Source organism: Xyrauchen texanus, chromosome 39 (assembly GCF_025860055.1).
Source record: "Xyrauchen texanus isolate HMW12.3.18 chromosome 39, RBS_HiC_50CHRs, whole genome shotgun sequence".
NCBI classification, from domain to species: Eukaryota; Metazoa; Chordata; class Actinopteri; order Cypriniformes; family Catostomidae; genus Xyrauchen; species Xyrauchen texanus.
In genome coordinates, this window is record NC_068314.1 from 10,410,836 (window position 1) to 10,431,312 (window position 20,477).

The 20,477-nt window shown below is 37.8% G+C and overlaps 1 protein-coding gene across 2 annotated transcripts in view; it reads left to right on the plus strand.

The window, feature by feature from the left end:
- cdk2 (cyclin-dependent kinase 2) overlaps positions 1 to 20,477 on the plus strand; it is a 95,284-nt gene that overhangs the window by 14,983 nt on the left and 59,824 nt on the right. For both annotated transcript variants that reach the window (XM_052111701.1, XM_052111700.1), the window contains exon 4: positions 12,616 to 12,786. In XM_052111701.1, coding sequence (XP_051967661.1) covers positions 12,616 to 12,786 — 171 coding nt within the window. The remainder of the gene's footprint in view (positions 1 to 12,615; positions 12,787 to 20,477) is intronic.

The window sequence follows — 20,477 nt, forward strand, 5'->3', positions numbered from 1 at the left end:
AGAATACTAGAATGGATTAAGTTTCTTTATAGTAGTGATGGGTCGTTGCGAACGAGTCTGCTCTAAGAGCCTGCTCTTGTAGGTGAACGTTGGGAGCTGGTGCGCATATCAGAAGAACCAAATCTATTTATATATTATATATATATTTATAAATTTTGATGTGATGAATCAAAAGATTTAAATGAATAGAATTAATGAAAAAAGAAATAAAATAATACAGGCCTAAATACTCAAGTGCACACCTGTTGTTCCTGTCAATCAGACACGGAGTGTCAACCAATGAACCAAAGATGCGTGAGGGAGGGCGGTGCCAACTTATGTTCAGATTGTATTTGTTTTGAATTGTTACATTTACAGTGGGTACGGAAAGTATTCAGACCCCCTTAAATTTTTCACTCTTTGTTATATTGCAACCATTTGCAAAAATCATTTAAGTTCATTTTTTTCCTCATTATTGTACACACAGCACCCCATATTGACAGAAAAACACAGAATTGTTGACATTTTTGCACATTTATTAAAAAAGAAAAACTGAAATATCACATGGTCCTAAGTATTCAGACCCTTTGTTCAGTATTTAGTAGAAGCACCCTTTTGATCTAATACAGCCATGAGTCTTTTTGGGAAAGATGCAACAAGTTTTTCACATCTGGATTTGTGTATCCTCTGCCATTCCTCCTTGCAGATCCTCTCCAGTTCTGTCAGGTTGGATGGTAAACGTTGGTGGACAGCCATTTTCAGGTCTCTCCAGAGATGCTCAATTGGGTTTAAGTCAGGGCTCTGGCTGGGCCATTCAAGAACAGTCACGTTGTTGTTGTGAAGCCACTCCTTCGTTATTTTAGCGGTGTGCTTAGGGTCATTGTCTTGTTGGAAGGTGAACCTTCGGCCCAGTCTGAGGTCCAGAGCACTCTGGAGAAGGTTTTCGTCCAGGATATCCCTGTACTTGGCCGCATTCATCTGCAACCAGTCGTCCTGTCCCTGCAGCTGAAAAACACCCCCACAGCATGATGCTGCCACCACCATGCTTCACTGTTGAGACTGTATTGGACAGGTGATGAGCAGTGCCTGGTTTTCTTCACATATACCACTTAGAATTAAGGCAAAAAAGTTCTATCTTGGTCTCATCAGACCAGAGAATCTTATTTATCACCATCTTGGAGTCCTTCAGGTGTTTTTTAGCAAACTCCATGCAGGCTTTCATGTGTCTTGCACTGAGGAGCGGCTTCCGTCGGGCCACTCTGCCATAAAGCCCTGACTGGTGGTTGGTGCAGTGATGGTTGACTTACTACAACTTTCTCCCATCTCCCGACTGCATCTCTGGAGCTCAGCCACAGTGATCTTTGGGTTCTTCTTTACCTCTCTCACCAAGGCTCTTCTCCCCCGATAGCTCAGTTTGGCCGGACGGCCAGCTCTAGGAAGGGTTCTGGTCGTCCCAAACGTCTTCCATTTAAGGATTATGGAGGCCACTGTGCTCTTATGAACCTTAAGGGCAGCAGAATTTTTTTTGTAACCTTGGCCAGATCTGTGCCTTGCCACAATTCTGTCTCTGAGCTCTTCAGGCAGTTCCTTTGACCTCATGATTCTCATTTGCTCTGACATGCACTGTGAGCTGTAAGGTCTTATATAGACAGGTGTGTGGCTTTCCTAATCAAGTCCAATCAGTATAATCAAACACAGCTGGACTCAATTGAAGGTGTAGAACCATCTCAAGGATGATCAGAATAAATGGATAGCACCTGAGTTAAATATATGAGTGTCACAGCAAAGGGTCTGAATACTTAGGACCATGTGATATTTCAGTTTTTCTTTTTTAATTAATGTGCAAAAATGTCAACAATTCTGTGTTTTTCTGTCAATATGGGGTGCTGTGTGTACAATAATGAGGAAAAAAAAATGAACTTAAATGATTTTAGCAAATGGCTGCAATATAACAGAGTGAAAAATGTAAGGGGGTCTGAATACTTTCCGTACCCACTGTATATGCACTTTGTTTATATACAAACATATGCCGGCGATTTTACTGCCTGCTCTGGCTGCCCTTACTCGCACTTACGTTATTCAAGGACCCGAAAGCAGTTGCAGAACACAGGTTATCGCTTCACACTCATATCACGCAAATAATATATAAAAATATTCAGATAACTAAAATGCATTACATTCTTGTGGCAGAAGAGTTAATCATTGATAAGACAATACAAAAAGTGGCTTTAGAATACAAAGTATTGTTTACTATCATATTATTGAACATAAGCCAATCATATGCACACAGTTCATAGCAATCCATTTCGCAAGTGAATTTGTCAATCAATTCGAGATCTATTATGAGGGCTTGTTTAAGGACCCGTCAGTGTACACCTGCGTCAGGCATGCTTGTGCTACACAAGCATGCCTGACGCAGGTGTACATTGACGGGTCATTAAACAACGTCTCTGGTGTGTTTCATCATAAACATACCATTTTTAGGTCACTGTGTCAAGTTAAATATAGTTTAATATGAAGAACACATCTTGAGATACCTTAGTTCGAATTAGTGCTCCAAGCGTTTTGAACGTAACACATGTTTGTGTTGTGCTGCCTGCTGAAGGGTTGTTTTGATCACTGTTTAAACTGCGCGTTGCCATTCAGCTGAAGTTTCACTTACTGCCCTCTGGTGTAAACAGGTGGTACTACAAGCTTGCATTTCTCAGGAATCTTCCTCATTACAGTCTTGCGGCATTGCGATTGTTTTAACACGTTATTTTTTTTTATAAAATTAATCACCCAGAATGAACTCGTTAAATCGACAACGCTACTTTAAATGCAAATGTTTAATAGCATTCTTTTTCATTACAAACCAATGCATTTTTAAATACATTGTGGTTAAGGTAGAGTATGGTTTAATTTAATTAGGCATTTTTTAACACCGATTGTAGTAGTGTTGTCAAAAATACCGGTACCAAGTCGGTACTCAAACAAAAAATTATTTACGATACCAGAATTTCTGAAGGTACCGAGTACCGGGTCTACCCGGTACCCACGCAGAGGCGGGAACTTTCGAACGCTCGCAACAAGCAAAAGATTGCGTCAAGCAAAGCTGCTGTGGAGTCTCAACTGAATCGTGTCGAAATGAAAAGTGGGAAAAAGCCAGGTAATTTGAGGCTGATGAAAAGGGAAATTTCACAGATCAGCAAAAACCTATTTGTAAACAGTGCTTTCACAATTTTCTGACGAAAGGAGGAAACACATCAAACTTAATAAAGACAGACACCCGGATTTATTCAAGCAAATAAAGCAGGTGAGTTTAAAAGCATATTATCATTTGCATTAGGGCTAAAACGTTTAGTCGACATTATCGACATCGTCGAAAATACAAAATTGATGAGAAAAATGTTAGTTGATGAATAGTCGTTTGATCTCATTTAACGTAACATGAAATCACATTAAACTGTAACGATATCGCGTGAGAGCAGCAGTTCACACCTGCTGGAGGAAGAATTACACAGATCAGTCCAGATGCACTCTAAACTTTCACAGTTTATTTTATGTAGATCCCAAAGTATTAGGGAATGATTAAAAAAAAACTACAGTCAGAAGCATGTACCGTTGTGGAATAAGCGGATGCAGAGCTCTTTAAAGGAAACATCCCGGCGTAACATCTTAAATGCCGTAAAATTGCTTTATTAAAGTTCAAATAATACAGAAGCAGGTCATGTTAATAACTATAAACTCAGAAACTGGCATTTCTCTGTGTGGTCGGTGCCTCTTCTATGAGTTGCGCGAATGTCCCGATCTAAGGGGGAGAGATTGAAACTGCACCCGGCTGAGAGAGACTCTGCCTCGGGGAACTCCTCCCTCGCGCACTCACGCTTAATGCAGCTAGATTAGAATTTATTTAATCATAATATAGGCCTATGTCACTGTGCATTTCTTATCATGAAGAAAATTGGCAATATGCAGCTTTATTAATAAGAGAGCACTTTGCACATTAGTTTGTAAATTGTTTTTTATTAATTCTATCGTATGCTTGTTTATTTAGGCTTTTTTTTAGTACTTGGTAAAAACTTAAATTAAAAGTTGCAAAAGTTGAAGCAAATCTTATATAAGTGTTCAAAAATACTTTAAGCATACATTGTTCAGTTTTGTTATAATTAAAAAATTATATATTTAAATTAAAGTGTTGCTCAATGGCATATTTCTGTTCTTAGTTCTGCTGCTAATGTTTTGTGGACTTTGTTAATAAGAGTGTTGTTTAGTAACCTGTTTTTGCTTTGGTACCGAAAATGGTATAGAGTACCGTGAAATTTCACTGGTATTGGTACCGAATACTGAAATTTTCGCAAACTGAAAAAAATTCTAAACATATATATTTTTTAAAGAGCCATTTGGGAGCCATTTTTCTCACTGAAAAGAGCCGGAATGCCCATCACTACTTTATAGACACCCGGTAGCGGCGGTACAAACATGTGTATTAATTTCAGATTATTTTACTCTGTATATTCCTTTCCCCATTATTGTTCTGTCTTGCCCTGGAACCATTAGCAGCTGCGATAAGAAAGGAGAATGATTTTCCAGGTGTGATGGCATGAGGTGTGCCGCATAAGCTCCTGCTTTACGCAGATAATATTTTGTTATTCATCTCCAACCCCACTAGATCTATGCCTTGCCTCCACAGGATTAGGGCTGCACCTAACGATTATTTTTTATCTATTAATCTAACTATTTTTTTGATTAATCGATTAATCTAACCCTAACCGATTTTTCTAAAGATGTTTTATTATTATTTCTTGATTAATATAACAATTAATTAAACCAAAATAAATATAAAAAAAACTTGTCATTAATATTTCAAAATTGTAATAAATGATCTTCTCTTAAACACAAACAAATGTACAAGAAACAAAGTGTTCACTGCAGGGCTTTATTCTGCAACAAAAATAGCCCTGTTTTAACTGGTAATCTCAGTTTTACAGTACAACATTAATTTTATTTTGGAGAGATTTTATGTTGGACTGCTAATCTCGAGGCTGCACAATGTTTTTGATATTCCTCCTGAAAGTGACTTGGATTTTACATTTGGTTTAATTTATTTTGTTGTTGGATTGCTAAATGTAGAGTACTTAAATTGTATTTTGTAATGATTTTAAGAAAGAACTAAAGTGCAATATACATTTAGCAATCCAACAACAAAATAAATTAAACCAAATGTAAAATTCAAGTCACTTTTAAGGGGAATATCAAAACATTGTGCAACCTCGAGTTTAGCAGTCCAACATACAATTATTTTACAGTAAAATTAGTGCAATTTGAGTAACACTTAAATGTTTTTCTAACAGTAACACTTAAATGTTTTTCTAACAGGAATAACTCAAACTTGTGCATTCTTAATCAACTCTCAGTAAAAGAAACATTTGTAACAAAACAATTCACAAGGTAGGAACCTAATAATGAAAATTAGGGGTCACGATTGTGAAATTTGGCTGAAAATTAATTGTCAAACAAATAATTGTGATTATGACTATGATTACTGTTATAGGACTATGATGATTAAGGCGTTTCACGAATATAATGATTATTTATCATACAAACACAATGTGTGCTTCATGCACACAACAAAGTAATTTATACAAATTTAGATTGGGTCATGTAATAAAATAAGGGTATATGATTTCCTTTTCAGGCTTCAAAAACGTATGAATGACAGTCAAATAAAATTATAAAATAATTAAAATAATATTTTAATTTTCAAAATATGTCTATATAACTCAAATATATCTCTCTTATTTGTCCGATTTACTTTTGATCCATTGGACTTTCAATGTTTTGTTTTCTTTTGTTCTTTTGTAACCCAGCTAACCTGCATATCTATTATATTATATTATGCAATAGTAAAATATTTCTGCCTTAAAATCTTAACTTTCACACTTTATTTTAAGGCTCTCTCTCACAAGCCCTTATTTCTCATTAAGGAAAACTTTGAGATTCTGTTTTTGCATCGCGTGATTTACTCGCAATGTAGAGGGCTGCATGGCCGTTAAAGTAAACAGAAAATATAAAACGGCCAAATAACATAATTAGATGACGCGTGTTGTGAAGTTATGTTAGCAGCGGTGCAGAAATTACTTTTAACATGGCGATGAAACGTTTAGAAAATATATTTGAAGTGACTACTACTAACAGAAACACGTGTTGTAATACTATATCATGTTTGGGTGGGGACAAAAAGTAAACTACTTACGGTGCTGCCGTCTTGACAAGCGATCCGGGATGTTTCGCTTCAAGTGTTCATTCATGGTGGTTGTACGGCCATGTATACGCTATTTCAATTTGCATATCTTACACAGCGCTACATGGTTGGGTCTCCGGCTAAAATACTCCCATGCTTTAGATCACCATGGGCAAGTTTTTTTAGTTGCAGTTTGTTCTTCGGGGAATCCATGCTTAAACCGGGTGATGCCATTTTAATTATTCCATTGCGACGTACCGCATGTTATGCAAATCGACGTATTTCTGTAATCGATTACGTCTATAAATCGTCCCAGCCCTACACAGGATTATTAATTCCTTCTCTAAATTCTCAGGATACAGATTCAGTTGGTCTAAATCCGAAGCTTTGGCTCTGAAAGCATACTGCCCAGTAAATTCTTTTCAACCAGGCACCTGCCAGTGGCCCAAACAGGGCATTAAGTATTTGGTAATTTTTTTCCCAGCAAATCTGTGTAATTTTAGTTAACTGAGCCTTTAATAAAAAGGTTTTTGAATGATATGAGTAGGTGGGCTTCATTACATTATGATTGGGAAGGTTAATGTTATTAAAATTAATTGTCGTTGAATTTTGGAATACATGCTACAATCTCTCCCTGTAGATGTCCCCCTCTCTTATTTCAAGCAATTTGATGGCATAGCGTGCACCTTTATTTGGAATGGTAAACATCCCAAATTACATTTGAACAAATTACAAAGGCAGATTGACAAAGTTGGGCTAGGCCTGCCTCAGCACTTTTAATATTCCTTTCCAACTCCATGTTTCAAGAAGCAACATTCTTGTGCTCTTGGATTTTTTGGTGAATGAGGCATACAGTATCATCCGGCCCCTAAGATCTGCCTTGAGTGCCTCCCAAGCCACACCCATAGAGGATACTGAGGACCAGTTGGTCTACATATAAACATTGGTTTCAGCCTTTAATATTTGTTGGAATTCAAGATTTTGCAAAAGGGATACATTAAAGCGCCAACTATATGAATTCCTTTTCTCCATATGTGGCAGCACCTCTAAACTCACCAGGGGATGATCTGAGACTAAATTGGTTCCAATTGAGCAATCAACAATAGATGAAATGAGCGTATTAGATATAAAACAAATCTATTCTAGAATAAATCTTATGGACTGATGAAAAAAGTTAAACCTTACAAGATGGTTCAAAAGTCTCCAAACATCTGTAAGACCAAGATTTTTACACGTCCTCTTATCCGTAAATGTTGCTCTAGGGGGCTTCCACACTTTTGCTTGACTATGATCAAGGACCGAGTCCACCAAAAGATAAATATCTCCTCCCAATATTATGTAATGAGGGGTGCCAGCAGCTTGCAACCTCCAAGATCTATGAAAAAGCCCTGCTCATCAATGTTAGGTGTGTAAATATTAGCCAAAATACGACTGTGCTTCTGAATTTCTGCTAAAACAATAATAACTCTTCCTAATTTCTTTAATCTGTTTGAGACATTTGAATTGTATATGCTTATCAGTATAATTACTCCCCTGCTCTTACTTGAGCCAGCACTAAAGAAAAGATCCACCCCATATCTTTCCAAATGTTTCAGCTTCCTGTGGGGAAGGATGCATTTCTTGAAGTAACACTATCATATTTCTTATGCTTAGGAAGAAATAACCTTTTTATGGGGTACCCAACACTTTCACATTCCACGTGGAGAGAGACAATCCATTCATTAACATTTGACATTTTGACATAATAGAATAAATGGATTGTGTGTCAAAAACAAAATAAAGACCACATTCCAACATTAGTGCAACAATCAAACCCCTAACCAAACAAGCAGAAAAATTAAAACGTAGGGGGCCTGGGTAGCTCGTCGAGTAAAAACGCTGACTACCACCCCGGAGTCACGAGTTTGAATCCAGGGTTTGTTGAGTAACTCCAGCCAGGTGTCCTAAGCAACCAAAGTGGCCCGATTGCTAGGGAGGGAAGAGTCACATGGGATAACCTCCTCGTAGTAGCAATAATGTGGATTGCTCTCAGTTGGGAGCGTGGTGAGTTGTGCATGGATGCCACAGAGAATTGCGTGAAGCCTCCACACATGCCAAGTCACTGCGGTAACGCGCTCAACATGCTATGCGATAAGATGCGCGGATTGGCGGCCTCAGATGCAGAGGCAACTTCAAAATTCTAATTTTGGCCTTCAAATATTATCAATGTATTTTTTCACAAGGTTCTGGAAAGACCTTCATAGAACATAAAAAGGCAAATTTATTTTATTAAATTACATTTATCATTTAATTATTTTGCAACATACTGAGTAAATTATGTGTGAAAATCCCAGGAGATCAGCAGTTACAGAAATACTCAAACCTGATCTCCTGTGAGTTTTATGTGCAATAGTCTCTATAATTTACTCCGGATGGTGCAAAAAACATCCAGTGAGCAGCAGTTCTGTGGCTGGAAATACCTTGTTAATGAGAGAGGTCAACTAAGAATGGCCAGACAGTTTCGAACTGACAAGGTCTACGTTAACTCAGTTAACCGCTCTGTACTATTGTGGTGAGAAAAATAGCATCTTGGCACTGTTTGATGGCACTAAGGGGACCTACACAATATTAGGCAGGTGGTTTTGATGTTGGGGCTGATCAGTGTGTATATATACTGATATTATATTATCTTTTTTGTTATCTTATAAGTTTAGTAAATGGCAAAATATCAGTATCAGCCTATAGTTTTTGTTGAACTCATTATTGTATCAGCCAAGCTTTTTCATATTGGTGCATTATCTGGAAAAATATTTTGCCTATATGTAATGCTTTGACCTCGAACATTGTCTTTTTTTTGTTCTAACAAATGATTGAGTCATGTTAAATGCATAACCCTGAAGAGAAATATTTAGATTAAACTGAACCTTTTTTCTTTCTCTGAATTGTTTTACGAACCCCCTTCACGGCCCCCTTGGTTGTCCCTGGACACTAGTTTAAAAAATGGACAAACTTGATTCTGAAATGCATAATGCATTACACCAGGGATTAGCTTTAAATATTTTTTTATAGGGTGAAAATGAAATGGGTAAAACAATAGTTTAGTTCTTTGTTTTGCCATTAAATGTACATGTTAAAGATTTTATTCATCATAGAGGTCAAACGAAATAATATATATTCAGATGTTTATTGGGGTAGGTGGGCTGGCCAGGGTAGAAAAATAAAAGGGTTAGTGGGTACAATTAGCCAATACATGGTCTGTGAAATATATAGAGTAGGGCTGCACAATTAATTGAAATAAAATTGAAATCGCGATATGACCTCCTGCGGTTCTTAAACCGCAGAGGTCTGTGATGCAATTAAATAAATAGTCTGCATGCTGCTTGCTTCAAATTATTGTGCACAGCTCTGCTCTCTGTATTATATTAATGTTTTACACATTCTAAGAGCATGTCTGAGGCTCTTGATAGAGTGTTTGAGTCTGTTCAGAGTGGTTCTGTGCACGCTCCACATTCATTTCATGCTGAGAGAAACAGATGTGCTCAGAGTTTGCTTAATTGGGCTGAGTGTGTTTATATTTAAAGTGCTCCTAATTCACTTTAATTAATTTTGCATAATTCCAAATATGTTACTACAAAGGCTACTACAAATTATATGCAAATATAAATAATATACCCTGGCACTGGGTATTTGTGGACAGAGGAGGGGAAGATGTTATTATGGAGAGCACATTGTACAGCATTTATGAGTATGAACTCCGCTATAACCAGAATCTTCTGTGTTCCTGCAGTTTTTCTTAAAAATAAAAGCTAGGTAGCTTACTGTTTACTATTACTATAATAATAATAATAATACATTACCCTGGTGAGCCAAAACATTGACTGCTCACAGGTGAAATGAATAGCGTTGATCATATTTTAACAAGGCCACATTTCAATGGATGGTAAGCGAATAATCACTTCTCATAGACAATTTGTTGAATGCCTGAGAAATGGGCAGGAGTAAAGACCATATCTAAAATTATTTTGAATTTGAAATAGAATTTATACTGTCTTTTGTTTGTGGTGTCTCGTGAGCGCATCTTGCTTTGTCGTGTGCATGTACGGAAGTATGGCATGTCTGCACAGTGGTAAATTGGCACCAAAAATAAAAGCTTTCTATGTGGAGCGATAAACAATGAAATCATACGTCTAAGTTTATAACAAAAGGTTTCAATGGATGTTGGCGCTTATGGACTAAGCCATTCTGAAAGTATAAGCTGAGACAAAGATTTAAAAACTTGAATTTACTTCTATATTTACAATCTATAGTACAACGTTGCGGGGGACAGAAAAGGTTTGGTGCCTTTTATATATATATGTGAGTGAGTGAGCGTGCAACTAGCTTTGTCCTCAAAAAAGCTAGTTTGTGATCATCAGATATAGTCGCCATGTACAACTGCTGAATTATGGAATGCGAAGCACAGAGGCACAAGTGTCGTTCACTTTCGTGTGCATAATGACACGATAACAAACACACAAATTTAGCGACCCGCGTGGAGAGTTTCAAACATGAGCAGTGTTGCCAACTTGGTGACTTTTTTGCTAGATTTAGTGACTTTTCTTACCCCTTTAGCAACTTTTTTTCTAAACCACCTAGCGACAAATCTTTCCCGCCGCAGGCATACCTACAGTGAGTGGCAGACAGTTGACACAGTGGCACGGCAGTTGACACAGAAGTGAATGAGCTGGCACAGTCAACGTACGTGATAAATGAAATGTAAAATTTTTAGTTAAAAAGCTTTAAAGAAAATTAAACTTAGTATATATATATGTGTATAAAAATAAACTATCGTTGTATTTAGAACCCCATTAACATTACTTCAGCCCAATAACAACACAATATAAATCAATCGAACAGACGCCGAACTCAAGTCAGGCTCAACACAACTAAACCAGAACAATCGATTAATACTAAAGCTGCACCGTCCTCTCCATTAATGTACAGAACAATATGGATAAAATAACATGCATGAATACGTGTACATGTTAGCTGGGAGATGTTTAAAAGTTACACCTTATTAAAACAGACCTGAATGTCATTTTTAATCAACTTGGAATAATTAAATTGACTGGGTTCCAAAAAATAATGATTAAAAGGTGGGCTGAGACCCACAAATGGACAAAAAAGGTACACAGTGGAACAGGTACAATTTAAATATGAAGAAGAAAGTTTTTTTTCTCCTAGTTTCACTGTTTTAATTATTTGTTTTTGCCCAAAGAGAGAAAAGGTCTTGGTTGTTTTTAAGAGGACTCAAATGTGAACTCTTCAAGAGCATCCTTAGTCTCTATTATCAGTAGATAGAGCCTGGGCAAATTTCGGTCAAAATGAATCACTTACTAGTTTATTTATCATATCACAGTTTAAATCGCAATCACCATATTTGTCAAAATAATTGCAAAATGACTTTTCCTCAATAACGCAGGCCTATCATATAATCGTATAATATTTGTTATCTTATAGTGATTATTTTGTATCTATAAACGTAAATATATTTACATTTTATAATTATACAAATTATCCCTAAATCTTTCCATAACAGGGTGGACATGTTATGCTTGACAAGATCTGCCTAACATCACAAAATAAAGGAGTTATTCACTTTCAGATAATTATTGCAATATAAACATTGTTGCTGAATGATTGATGTCCACCTCCAAAGTGTGACTTTATTTCTCACTGTAAATATCTTCATTTTAATTTCACAGTATTGTGACATAATGGGGTGGACAATTAAATAAAGAGGGAAAAACAATCTCCACAATCAGTGTTGAAATGACCAATTTCCACAAAATAATACATTCTATGGTATTAAAGGCTTTGTTCACCCAAAAATGATCTCATAATTTACTCACATGCCATCACAGATGTGTATGACTTTTTGCCTGCTGAACACAAAGATTTTTAGAAGAATATCTCCGCTCTGTTGGTCCTTGCAATGTGAATGCTGCAAAAAAATCACATAAAGGAAACATCGAAATAATCCATGTGATTTCAGTGGTTAAATCCATATCTTCAGAAGCAACATGATAGGTGTGGGTGAGAAACAATCAAAAAAGTCTTTTGTATTTATTTTTTTTACTCATTCTCCACTTTCACTTTAACATCTGAAAGTCACATGTGGTGCCTGTTAATTTTCACTCTAAATCTCCACTTTCATTTTCACTTTCAGATGTAAGAGTCAAAAAGGACTTGAATATTGTTCTGTTTCTCCCCCATACACACATTGCTTCTCAAGATGTGGATTTAAGAATAAAAAAAATATTATTCAACATTCATACCCATTAGAACAATGCGTTTGTTTTTATTTTTAACATCGCTAGACTGATATACTGACATGCTATATGGAGATCTGTGTATGTGGATGTTTTATATTGTGTGTGTGTGTGTGTGTTCAGAGTTACCTTTTCCAGCTGCTGCAGGGATTGGCATTCTGTCACTCTCATCGTGTTCTTCACAGAGACCTTAAACCACAGAATCTGCTGATCAACGCCCAAGGCGAGATCAAACTAGCTGACTTTGGGCTGGCCAGAGCATTCGGTGTTCCTGTGCGCACCTATACACATGAGGTGAGAATAGGCATGTGACAGTATTTGGTTATACAGTATATCATGGTAATTAATATGCACAACATTATCATGGGCACTTCAAAATACCATAAATAATTCTAGATAAACTTTTAGCCAGTGTTTCGATTTTTCTGATCACAGTAGTTTTTATCCCACCAACAAATCAAGATTCACAATGCTTGTATGAGGCACAAATGGCACATGCGCACACTGATGTAAACAAACCAGCGTGGTCTAAAAGCATGACTGAAGGAGGAACGCAGCTGGCCCTTTATCCGCCTTCTAATAGGGTTAAGTGTGGAGGTATTTTGGGTTCCAAAAAAAATGCAGATGGAAGATGGTTTTCCTTTGTGTAAACGTGGCAGTGAAACACGAGAACACCTTGCACATGTTCTCATTTGCGGGACAGTCATTCTGTGCAATTCAGTGTGGTAAAATGTCAGCACTGCTCGTTTTTTCCAAACAGTTTTTGAAAGTTGGTAGACAACACTTTAAGAGACACCTAGCTAAGTGACAGCTAAGACGACAAAAAGTTAGCTGTTGTTGCCATTTGCAGATGATGTGTTTTAATGTTTTTATTACTTTTGTTTGTTTGTCATGTTTTTTTGTCACTCTTTCCTGATCAGTTTCACCAGTGATGAAAAATGTAGCAGGTGCTTGATTATTCTGACGTTTTATTAGAGATCTTAGTTGGAGGAGCAGTGGTGTTCTACAAGTGAGCCGGCGTGCTTGTGAAGCTTTATCAGCGCGAGTTTAGGATTCCGCTGCAGAGTATTCATCTGGCGAATGTCTTCTCCCTCGCAAACAAAATGGACAAACTGCTTCTGCTCACTCAAATAAGGACTTTTCTAACTCTGCTGCTCTGTTTTTCACGGAAACCTGGCTGAATGAAACCATCCCGGACTGCGTGTTACATCTGCCTGGCTTCCAGCTGTTCAGAGCGGATCGCATTGCAGAGTCTTCGGGAGAAACGAGAGGCGGTGTAGCATGCTTTTACATCAACAAAAGTTGGTGTACCAATGTAACAGCGTTGGAGAATATGTGCTGTCCTAATTTAGAAGTGCTCTTCATCAACTGTAAGCCTTTTCGCAGGTGTTTTCCTCGTTTATTCTGGTGAGTGTGTACATCCCGCTGATCACATCACAGACACAGTAACAACACACAGACACTTATCATTATTCTGGGAGCTTTTAATAAAGCTAAACTCACCCCTGAACTGCCAAAATACAAACAACACATCATATGAAATATACTGGACTACTGCTACACCACTGTAAAGGATGCATATCGCTCTGTCCTTCGAGCAGCTTTGGGACTCTGATCACTGTCTGGTTCATCATCTCCCGACATACAAGCAGAAACTAAAATCAGCTAAGCCTGTAGTAAGGACTGTAAAGATATGGACTAATGAAACAGAGCTGGAACTACAAGCCTGCTTTGACTGGGCTGGTTGGAGTGGTTTTTAAAGCTGCAGCCGCATACCTGGATGAGCTCACAGATACTGTGACATCATATATCAGTTTCTGTGAGGATATGTGCATCCCTACTAAAACATTTTTATCATTCAATAACGATAAACCATGGTTTACAGGAAAGCACAGATGGCTTCATCACGCACAAGGGGATACTTACAGATGTGGGGATAAAATATTGTACAACCAGGCCAGAAACACACTGACAAAGGGAATCAGACTGGCTAAAAGAAGCTACTCTGAAAGCTGAAGAAACAGTTTTCAGCTAATGACCCTGCATCTGTGTGGAAAGGCCTGAAAAGCATCAAGCGCAGCAAGAACATTGCTATTTATCCACGGTTTCTGGTTAGTGTAGATCTGTATTGTTTTGGTCGGCACTACATCTATGCACTTCCTAATGAAACACGTTACGTATCAGCGTGGACCTCGTTGTCGTCATCGGAGGCGGACCGGAACATCTCCCAGTCCATGTGATAAAAATAGTTCTGTAGCATAGAATCTGATTGGTCTGACCAGCACTGGATCACAGAGAGAGTAGCAATGGTCCCCTTGCATGTTGCAACTGATGTGTTGGAAGTTTTTCGGTGTGATTGACTTGAAGTTGGCTTTGTTAAAGTCCCCGGTCACAATGAACGCAGCCTCAGGGTGTACGGTTTCCTGCTCACTTATACTCCCATACAGATCCTTGTGTGCCCGGTCTGTGGCGGGATGTACATAGATGTGAAAATGACTGCTGTGAATTCCCTCGGTAGCCAGAATGGTCGACACAGAAGCATGAGAAATTCCAGATCAGGAGATCAGAAAGACTTGATGGAATGTACGCTCCTCTGATCACACCAGGATTTAACCACTCCTTTTACCTGAGTGGTTTTCCACAGGTTCGATGGCTGAGACCTCAGCAGACATCTAAGTTTCTGTTAATATGATAATGCAGCAGTCCCTCCTCTCTCTTTGGAAAGATATCCATGCTCTCAGCTAGCAGAGCTTGTTGTCCAGAGACTGAACGTGCCAGTTGAAGGCTGGGTTGAGGGGACGATTTACACAATGTCTTAGTCTGACAAAAACACCGGCTCTTCTTTCACATTAAAACAGCGTGTTGGCATTGAGGAATTTAAAGTCTGGTTTTTAGTGTGCTATTGAAGAATCAATGTCCAAAAGTGTTTGTCTATCCTAGACCTTAAGGCAGACAAAATACAAGGATTGTAGACAAAACAAACTAAATAAATGTAACATTGGATCGGAGCTTGCAGCGCAGCAGTCATACTCGCCGCCATCTTGCATCTATGGAAGGAATATTCCTGGTTCAATGCAGGCTTGGCTAAATCGACAGCATATGTGGCATTATATTGTTTACCACAAAAATTAATTTAGACTTTCCCTCTCTTTAACAAAAAGCAAAAATCTGGGTTATAGTGAGGCACTTAATATAGAAGTGAATGGGGGCCAATTTTTGAATGTTAAAATACACACTTTTTCAAAAGTACAGCCGTGGCCAAAAGTATTGGCGCTGACATAAATTTTGTGTTTTGCAAAGTGTGCTGCTTCAGTATTTGTAGATTATTTTTTCACATGTTTCTATGGTATACTGGAAAACAATAAGCATTTCATGAGTTTTAAAGGATTTATTGGCAAAAACATTAAATCTAGGCAAAGAGTCAATATTTACATTGTCGGTCCTTGTTCTTCATAACCTCTGCAATTCGCTCTGGCATGCTGGATATCAGCTTCTGGGCCCAATCCTGACTAATTGCGATCCATTCTTGCCTTAGTAGTGCTTGGAGTTTATCAAAATTTGTGGGCTTCTGCTTGTCCCCTCGCCTTTTGATGATTGACCACAGGTTCTCTATGGGATTAAGATCCGGGGTGTTGCCTGGCCACAGATCCAAAATTTCAATGTAATGATCTCCAAGCCACTTCATTATCACTCTTGCCTTGTGACATTGTGCTCCATCATGCTGTAAAATGCACGGCTCATCACCAAATTGCTCCTGGATCATTGGGAGAAGTTGCTCTTGCTGGACGTTTTGATACCATTCTTTATTCATGAGTGTTCTTGGGCAGAATTGTGAGAGATCCCACTCCCTTGGATGAAAAGTAACCCCACACATGATTCCATAGCTGACCCCTCAGGACACTCTGGTACGCCCTGAAGCCTTCTTCACTGCAGTTGAACCACTCTCCTTGAAGTTCTTGATCTGGTAAATGGTTCTTTTAGGTGCAATATTCTTTGCAGCAATTTCCTTGCATGCGAGGCCATTTTGATGCAAAGCAATGATGGCTGCACGTCTTTCTTTAGAGGTAACCATTGCAAACAAGAACACAATGATTGGAAGCACTTCTTCCCTCCTTTTATAACAATCAGTCTGCTCTTGTAATCCAATCAGAATTAATGTGATTTCACCTAACTAGTACTCATTCACACTTTCTCAGGAGCTGCTGATATGATTAGTGAAATGATGTTAGCTGGTCATATTGTGCCATTTGCCAAAAAAACAGTGAAATTTGGGTTTTTCTGATAAATTAAATTTTTTTGTCCAATGAAGCCTTTTGCAATTATTTAAAGTGCATCTGATCACTCAGTACGATTATCTAGAAACAATGTGAATCAACACCACTGCAACTGAAGTAGAAAACGTTGCGAAACATAAGTTATGTCACTGCCATTACTTTTGCACACGGCTGTATAGCCACAAGACTCACATGCGTATAAACATTATTTTTAAAAATTATTAAGAGTTCTAAAAATACTTACAAAATTTTTCTGAATAAAGTTATAGCTGATTTTACAACTTCGTTACCATTACAATGTAATGTCAACAAACCCTAAAATGACTGTAAAAATAAAATGTAAACTACTAAAACAAATAATATTTGAATTTTAACAGAACTATTGCAAGTGCTTATAGAAAATTATAAGCTTCACATTTCTGCCTTTTTTAAACTCTCCAAAAATTGGCCACATTCATTTTCATTGTCTCCAATCATTTCCATTGTAAGTTCCTCCACTGCAACCGTGATTTGTTTTTAGTTTATTTGTTTTAGTTTTTTTAGAAAAGGAGGGATGAGTTGAAATGTTTTGTGGTAATCAACATTAAGCTACAAATGCTGTCGATTTGAGCTGAACTTGTATTGAATACGGAACATTCCTTTAAACAACTTTACAGCTCAAATAAAACACGAGATTTAACAGAATAACAGTGCATTTATAGAATAAGCTTCACATTTCTGCCTTTTAAACCTCAACAAATTGGCCACATTCACTTCCATTGTAAGTACCTCATTGTAACCTTGATTTTTGCTTTTTTTAAAGAAAAGGAGGGACGAGTCAATTAAATTTTAACTACAGGTGGGCGATCTGACCAAAACCTTATATCACGTTATGAGTGATTTTATATCATGATAATGATATCATGATGTAGTAAATCATTTTAGGAAAAAATGGCTTGGCCTATGTATTAAATATACATAATATTGTCTATTTTTGGGTAATTCTGTTGGTAAATTAAAGGTGCTGTAAGTGATTTTAATAAAAAAAAAAAAATCATGGAAAGAGTTTGTAAAAAATAGTTCCTACTCCCTTAAAGATTTGAATGAAAGAAGAGTCCTGAAATATCTCACCGGTGTTTGTGACCGCTGCAGTCTTTAAACGAACATTAAAGGAATAGTAAACTCAAAAATTATAGTTTGCTGAATTTACTCTTGTCACTCAAGTGAATGTACTCCATTTTTAACTTCCACTGTTAACTGTGGGACCTTATATGGACAGGTGTGTGCCTTTCTAAATCAAGTCCAATCAACTGAATTTACCACAGGTGGACTCCGATCAAGTTGTAGAAACAACTCAAGGATGATCAGTGGAAACAGGATGCACCTGAACTCAATTTTGAGTGTCATGGCAAAGACATGACATGCGCACCAGCATGTCTCCATGGATCTCTGCCTCCCCGAGACTTATGGTTGTGCCCCTGCTGCACCCTCCTCCATCTCCCTCAGTTCCTCATTGTTGTATTCGGGCTCAAATTGGTAGGGTTGGGCGAAAAAATCTATTTCCTTCTAAAATCAAAATCCTCCATCGTGTTTGAAATTCTCTGAACTGTTTTGGTTTGTGAATTGCGCTTGGTCTGTACAAATTTCTCATGTAAACAATGACACGCTTCCTGCCTCCACGTGATGCATGTATTTACCAATGAGCTTACGTTATCCCTCTCATGAGTGTGCATCAGAGATGTACGGAAGCAAATATTTGTAGTTAAAAACAATATAAGTATTGTTTTGTTTCTTAAAATAATCAATCGTTTTGGTTCAGAAGAACTTTATTTGTTGATTGGACTTGTGTGGTTTATTTTGATGCACCCTAAATATGCATTTTGGATCATCAAAAAAATGGTGTACATTCACTTGCATTGTTTAGAGGAGGAGGCCTGAAATGAAATCTTAAATTCTGTTTTGATGAAGAAACCCATACATCTTGAATGGCCTTGGGGTGAACACTTCCTTTTACGCTTTTCACCTGTTAATAACTTTGCTCATTCTTAGATGTTGTATTTGAAGTGGATCATTGTGGCTATGATTCTTAATATTTGTCAGTTGAGGGCGCTATTCTGCCACTGGTAAAATTAAAGTCTTCATTTCTCAATTCTCAAAATGTAAGGCCATATGTCTTTCATTTAAAAGGGTCTTAAATTTGGGTCAGAAAGACAGGGATATGACCTAATGTGTTTGTTTTTGGCTATTAAAATGTATTTATTCCACCAGAAGACAAGAATAGATTTAACAAATGGAATTATACATTCAGAATCAATTTATAACCCTTTATACAGTTGACTTCCATCCCCTGAGGATTACCTATCTGCCAATCATCATGCTGTTTAGGACCCAGATATTTATATATATTTATCACCTATATTCAGGACCGCCCCATCACCCAAAACACATATTTTGAGATTTGAGTGTTCAGAACCTCACGGGTGAAATCCTGGACTCAGCCAAAATTCTTGAATCTTGGCACAGAACGAGAATGCATGGGGGTGTCCCCCTCCACCAACTGACATCGCCAGCAGGTAGGTGTATCCTTCAGACCAAGGCTAAACAATCTAGAGGGAGTCCAGTAAAAGCGATGTAAAATCTTAAATTGGATAAGACTGATCCCAGCATCTCTAGATATAGTCTTGATGTTCTTAAATTCTTCCCCATTCTCCTGCACCAAATTCAGATCTTTTTCCCATAACCTTTTAAGGGATGCCAAAGTCCATTCCCCAAAACTGGACAGAAAGGGGACTTATTAATGCATAATTTTGGGTTCAGCCACTTGCTGGGGACATGTGAATGGTCGTAAAACATACTTGGCATCTATTCTCAATTTGGCCAGGAACATCAGTGCAATAGCAAACTTCCGTTGATGTAAGAGTTTCTTGAATTCCTTGAATCGATCACGTTTCTCTCTTGTCAAATTCGCAAAATGTGGGAACAAGATCTCCTCGCGTAACAAGATCTTTATAGGATGATTTCAGAAATTTGGGCAGAATTGATTGGGGGCCTGTCTCCCTCAGCAGATTGCCAAGCCGGAACCCTGTGAGCTCGCTCGATTTCCAGCTTATTGCCTGTTATGTCGAGCAGACCCTGAAAGAGCCCGTCCAGGAATTTTGCCATATTCTGACCCTCTTCTGCCTCAGGAATTCCAATAATTTGGACATTTTTCCGCTGGCTATGTTTCTCCAAGTCCTCCAGCTTCTACCAGACATGCTCAGTCCACCTTGGTTGCTAGCGGATTAGCAGATAATTCCCTTTCTGATGACTCCAGATAATCAATCCATTTCTCAACATCCGCCTTTCTTGTAACCATCTCGGTGAATTTCGTCTCCATGGTAGTGATCGATCGACGTATTACAGCAAGATTCTCGATGACCTTTATCAGCATTGCTGACGTGTTCAACATTTCTTGCTGAATTTCCCTAATTTCTCAGACTAAATTGACTCTTTGAATTTGAATGATTTTGAATTCTTTGTCATTGTACTCTAGAACAGTTATGGAACAGTGGAGAAAATCTCACCCGTTTATGACATTAATAGTGTTAAAACTACCAAAGTGTGCAGAGCATGCCATTCACACGTCTGAATCTCACATGGCGTCACGTAACACACCTAATGTGATTATTAAACTTCAAAAGAATACAATCAAATGCATGCGCTGTATTCTGCAAACAAAAACGTGGCACTTTT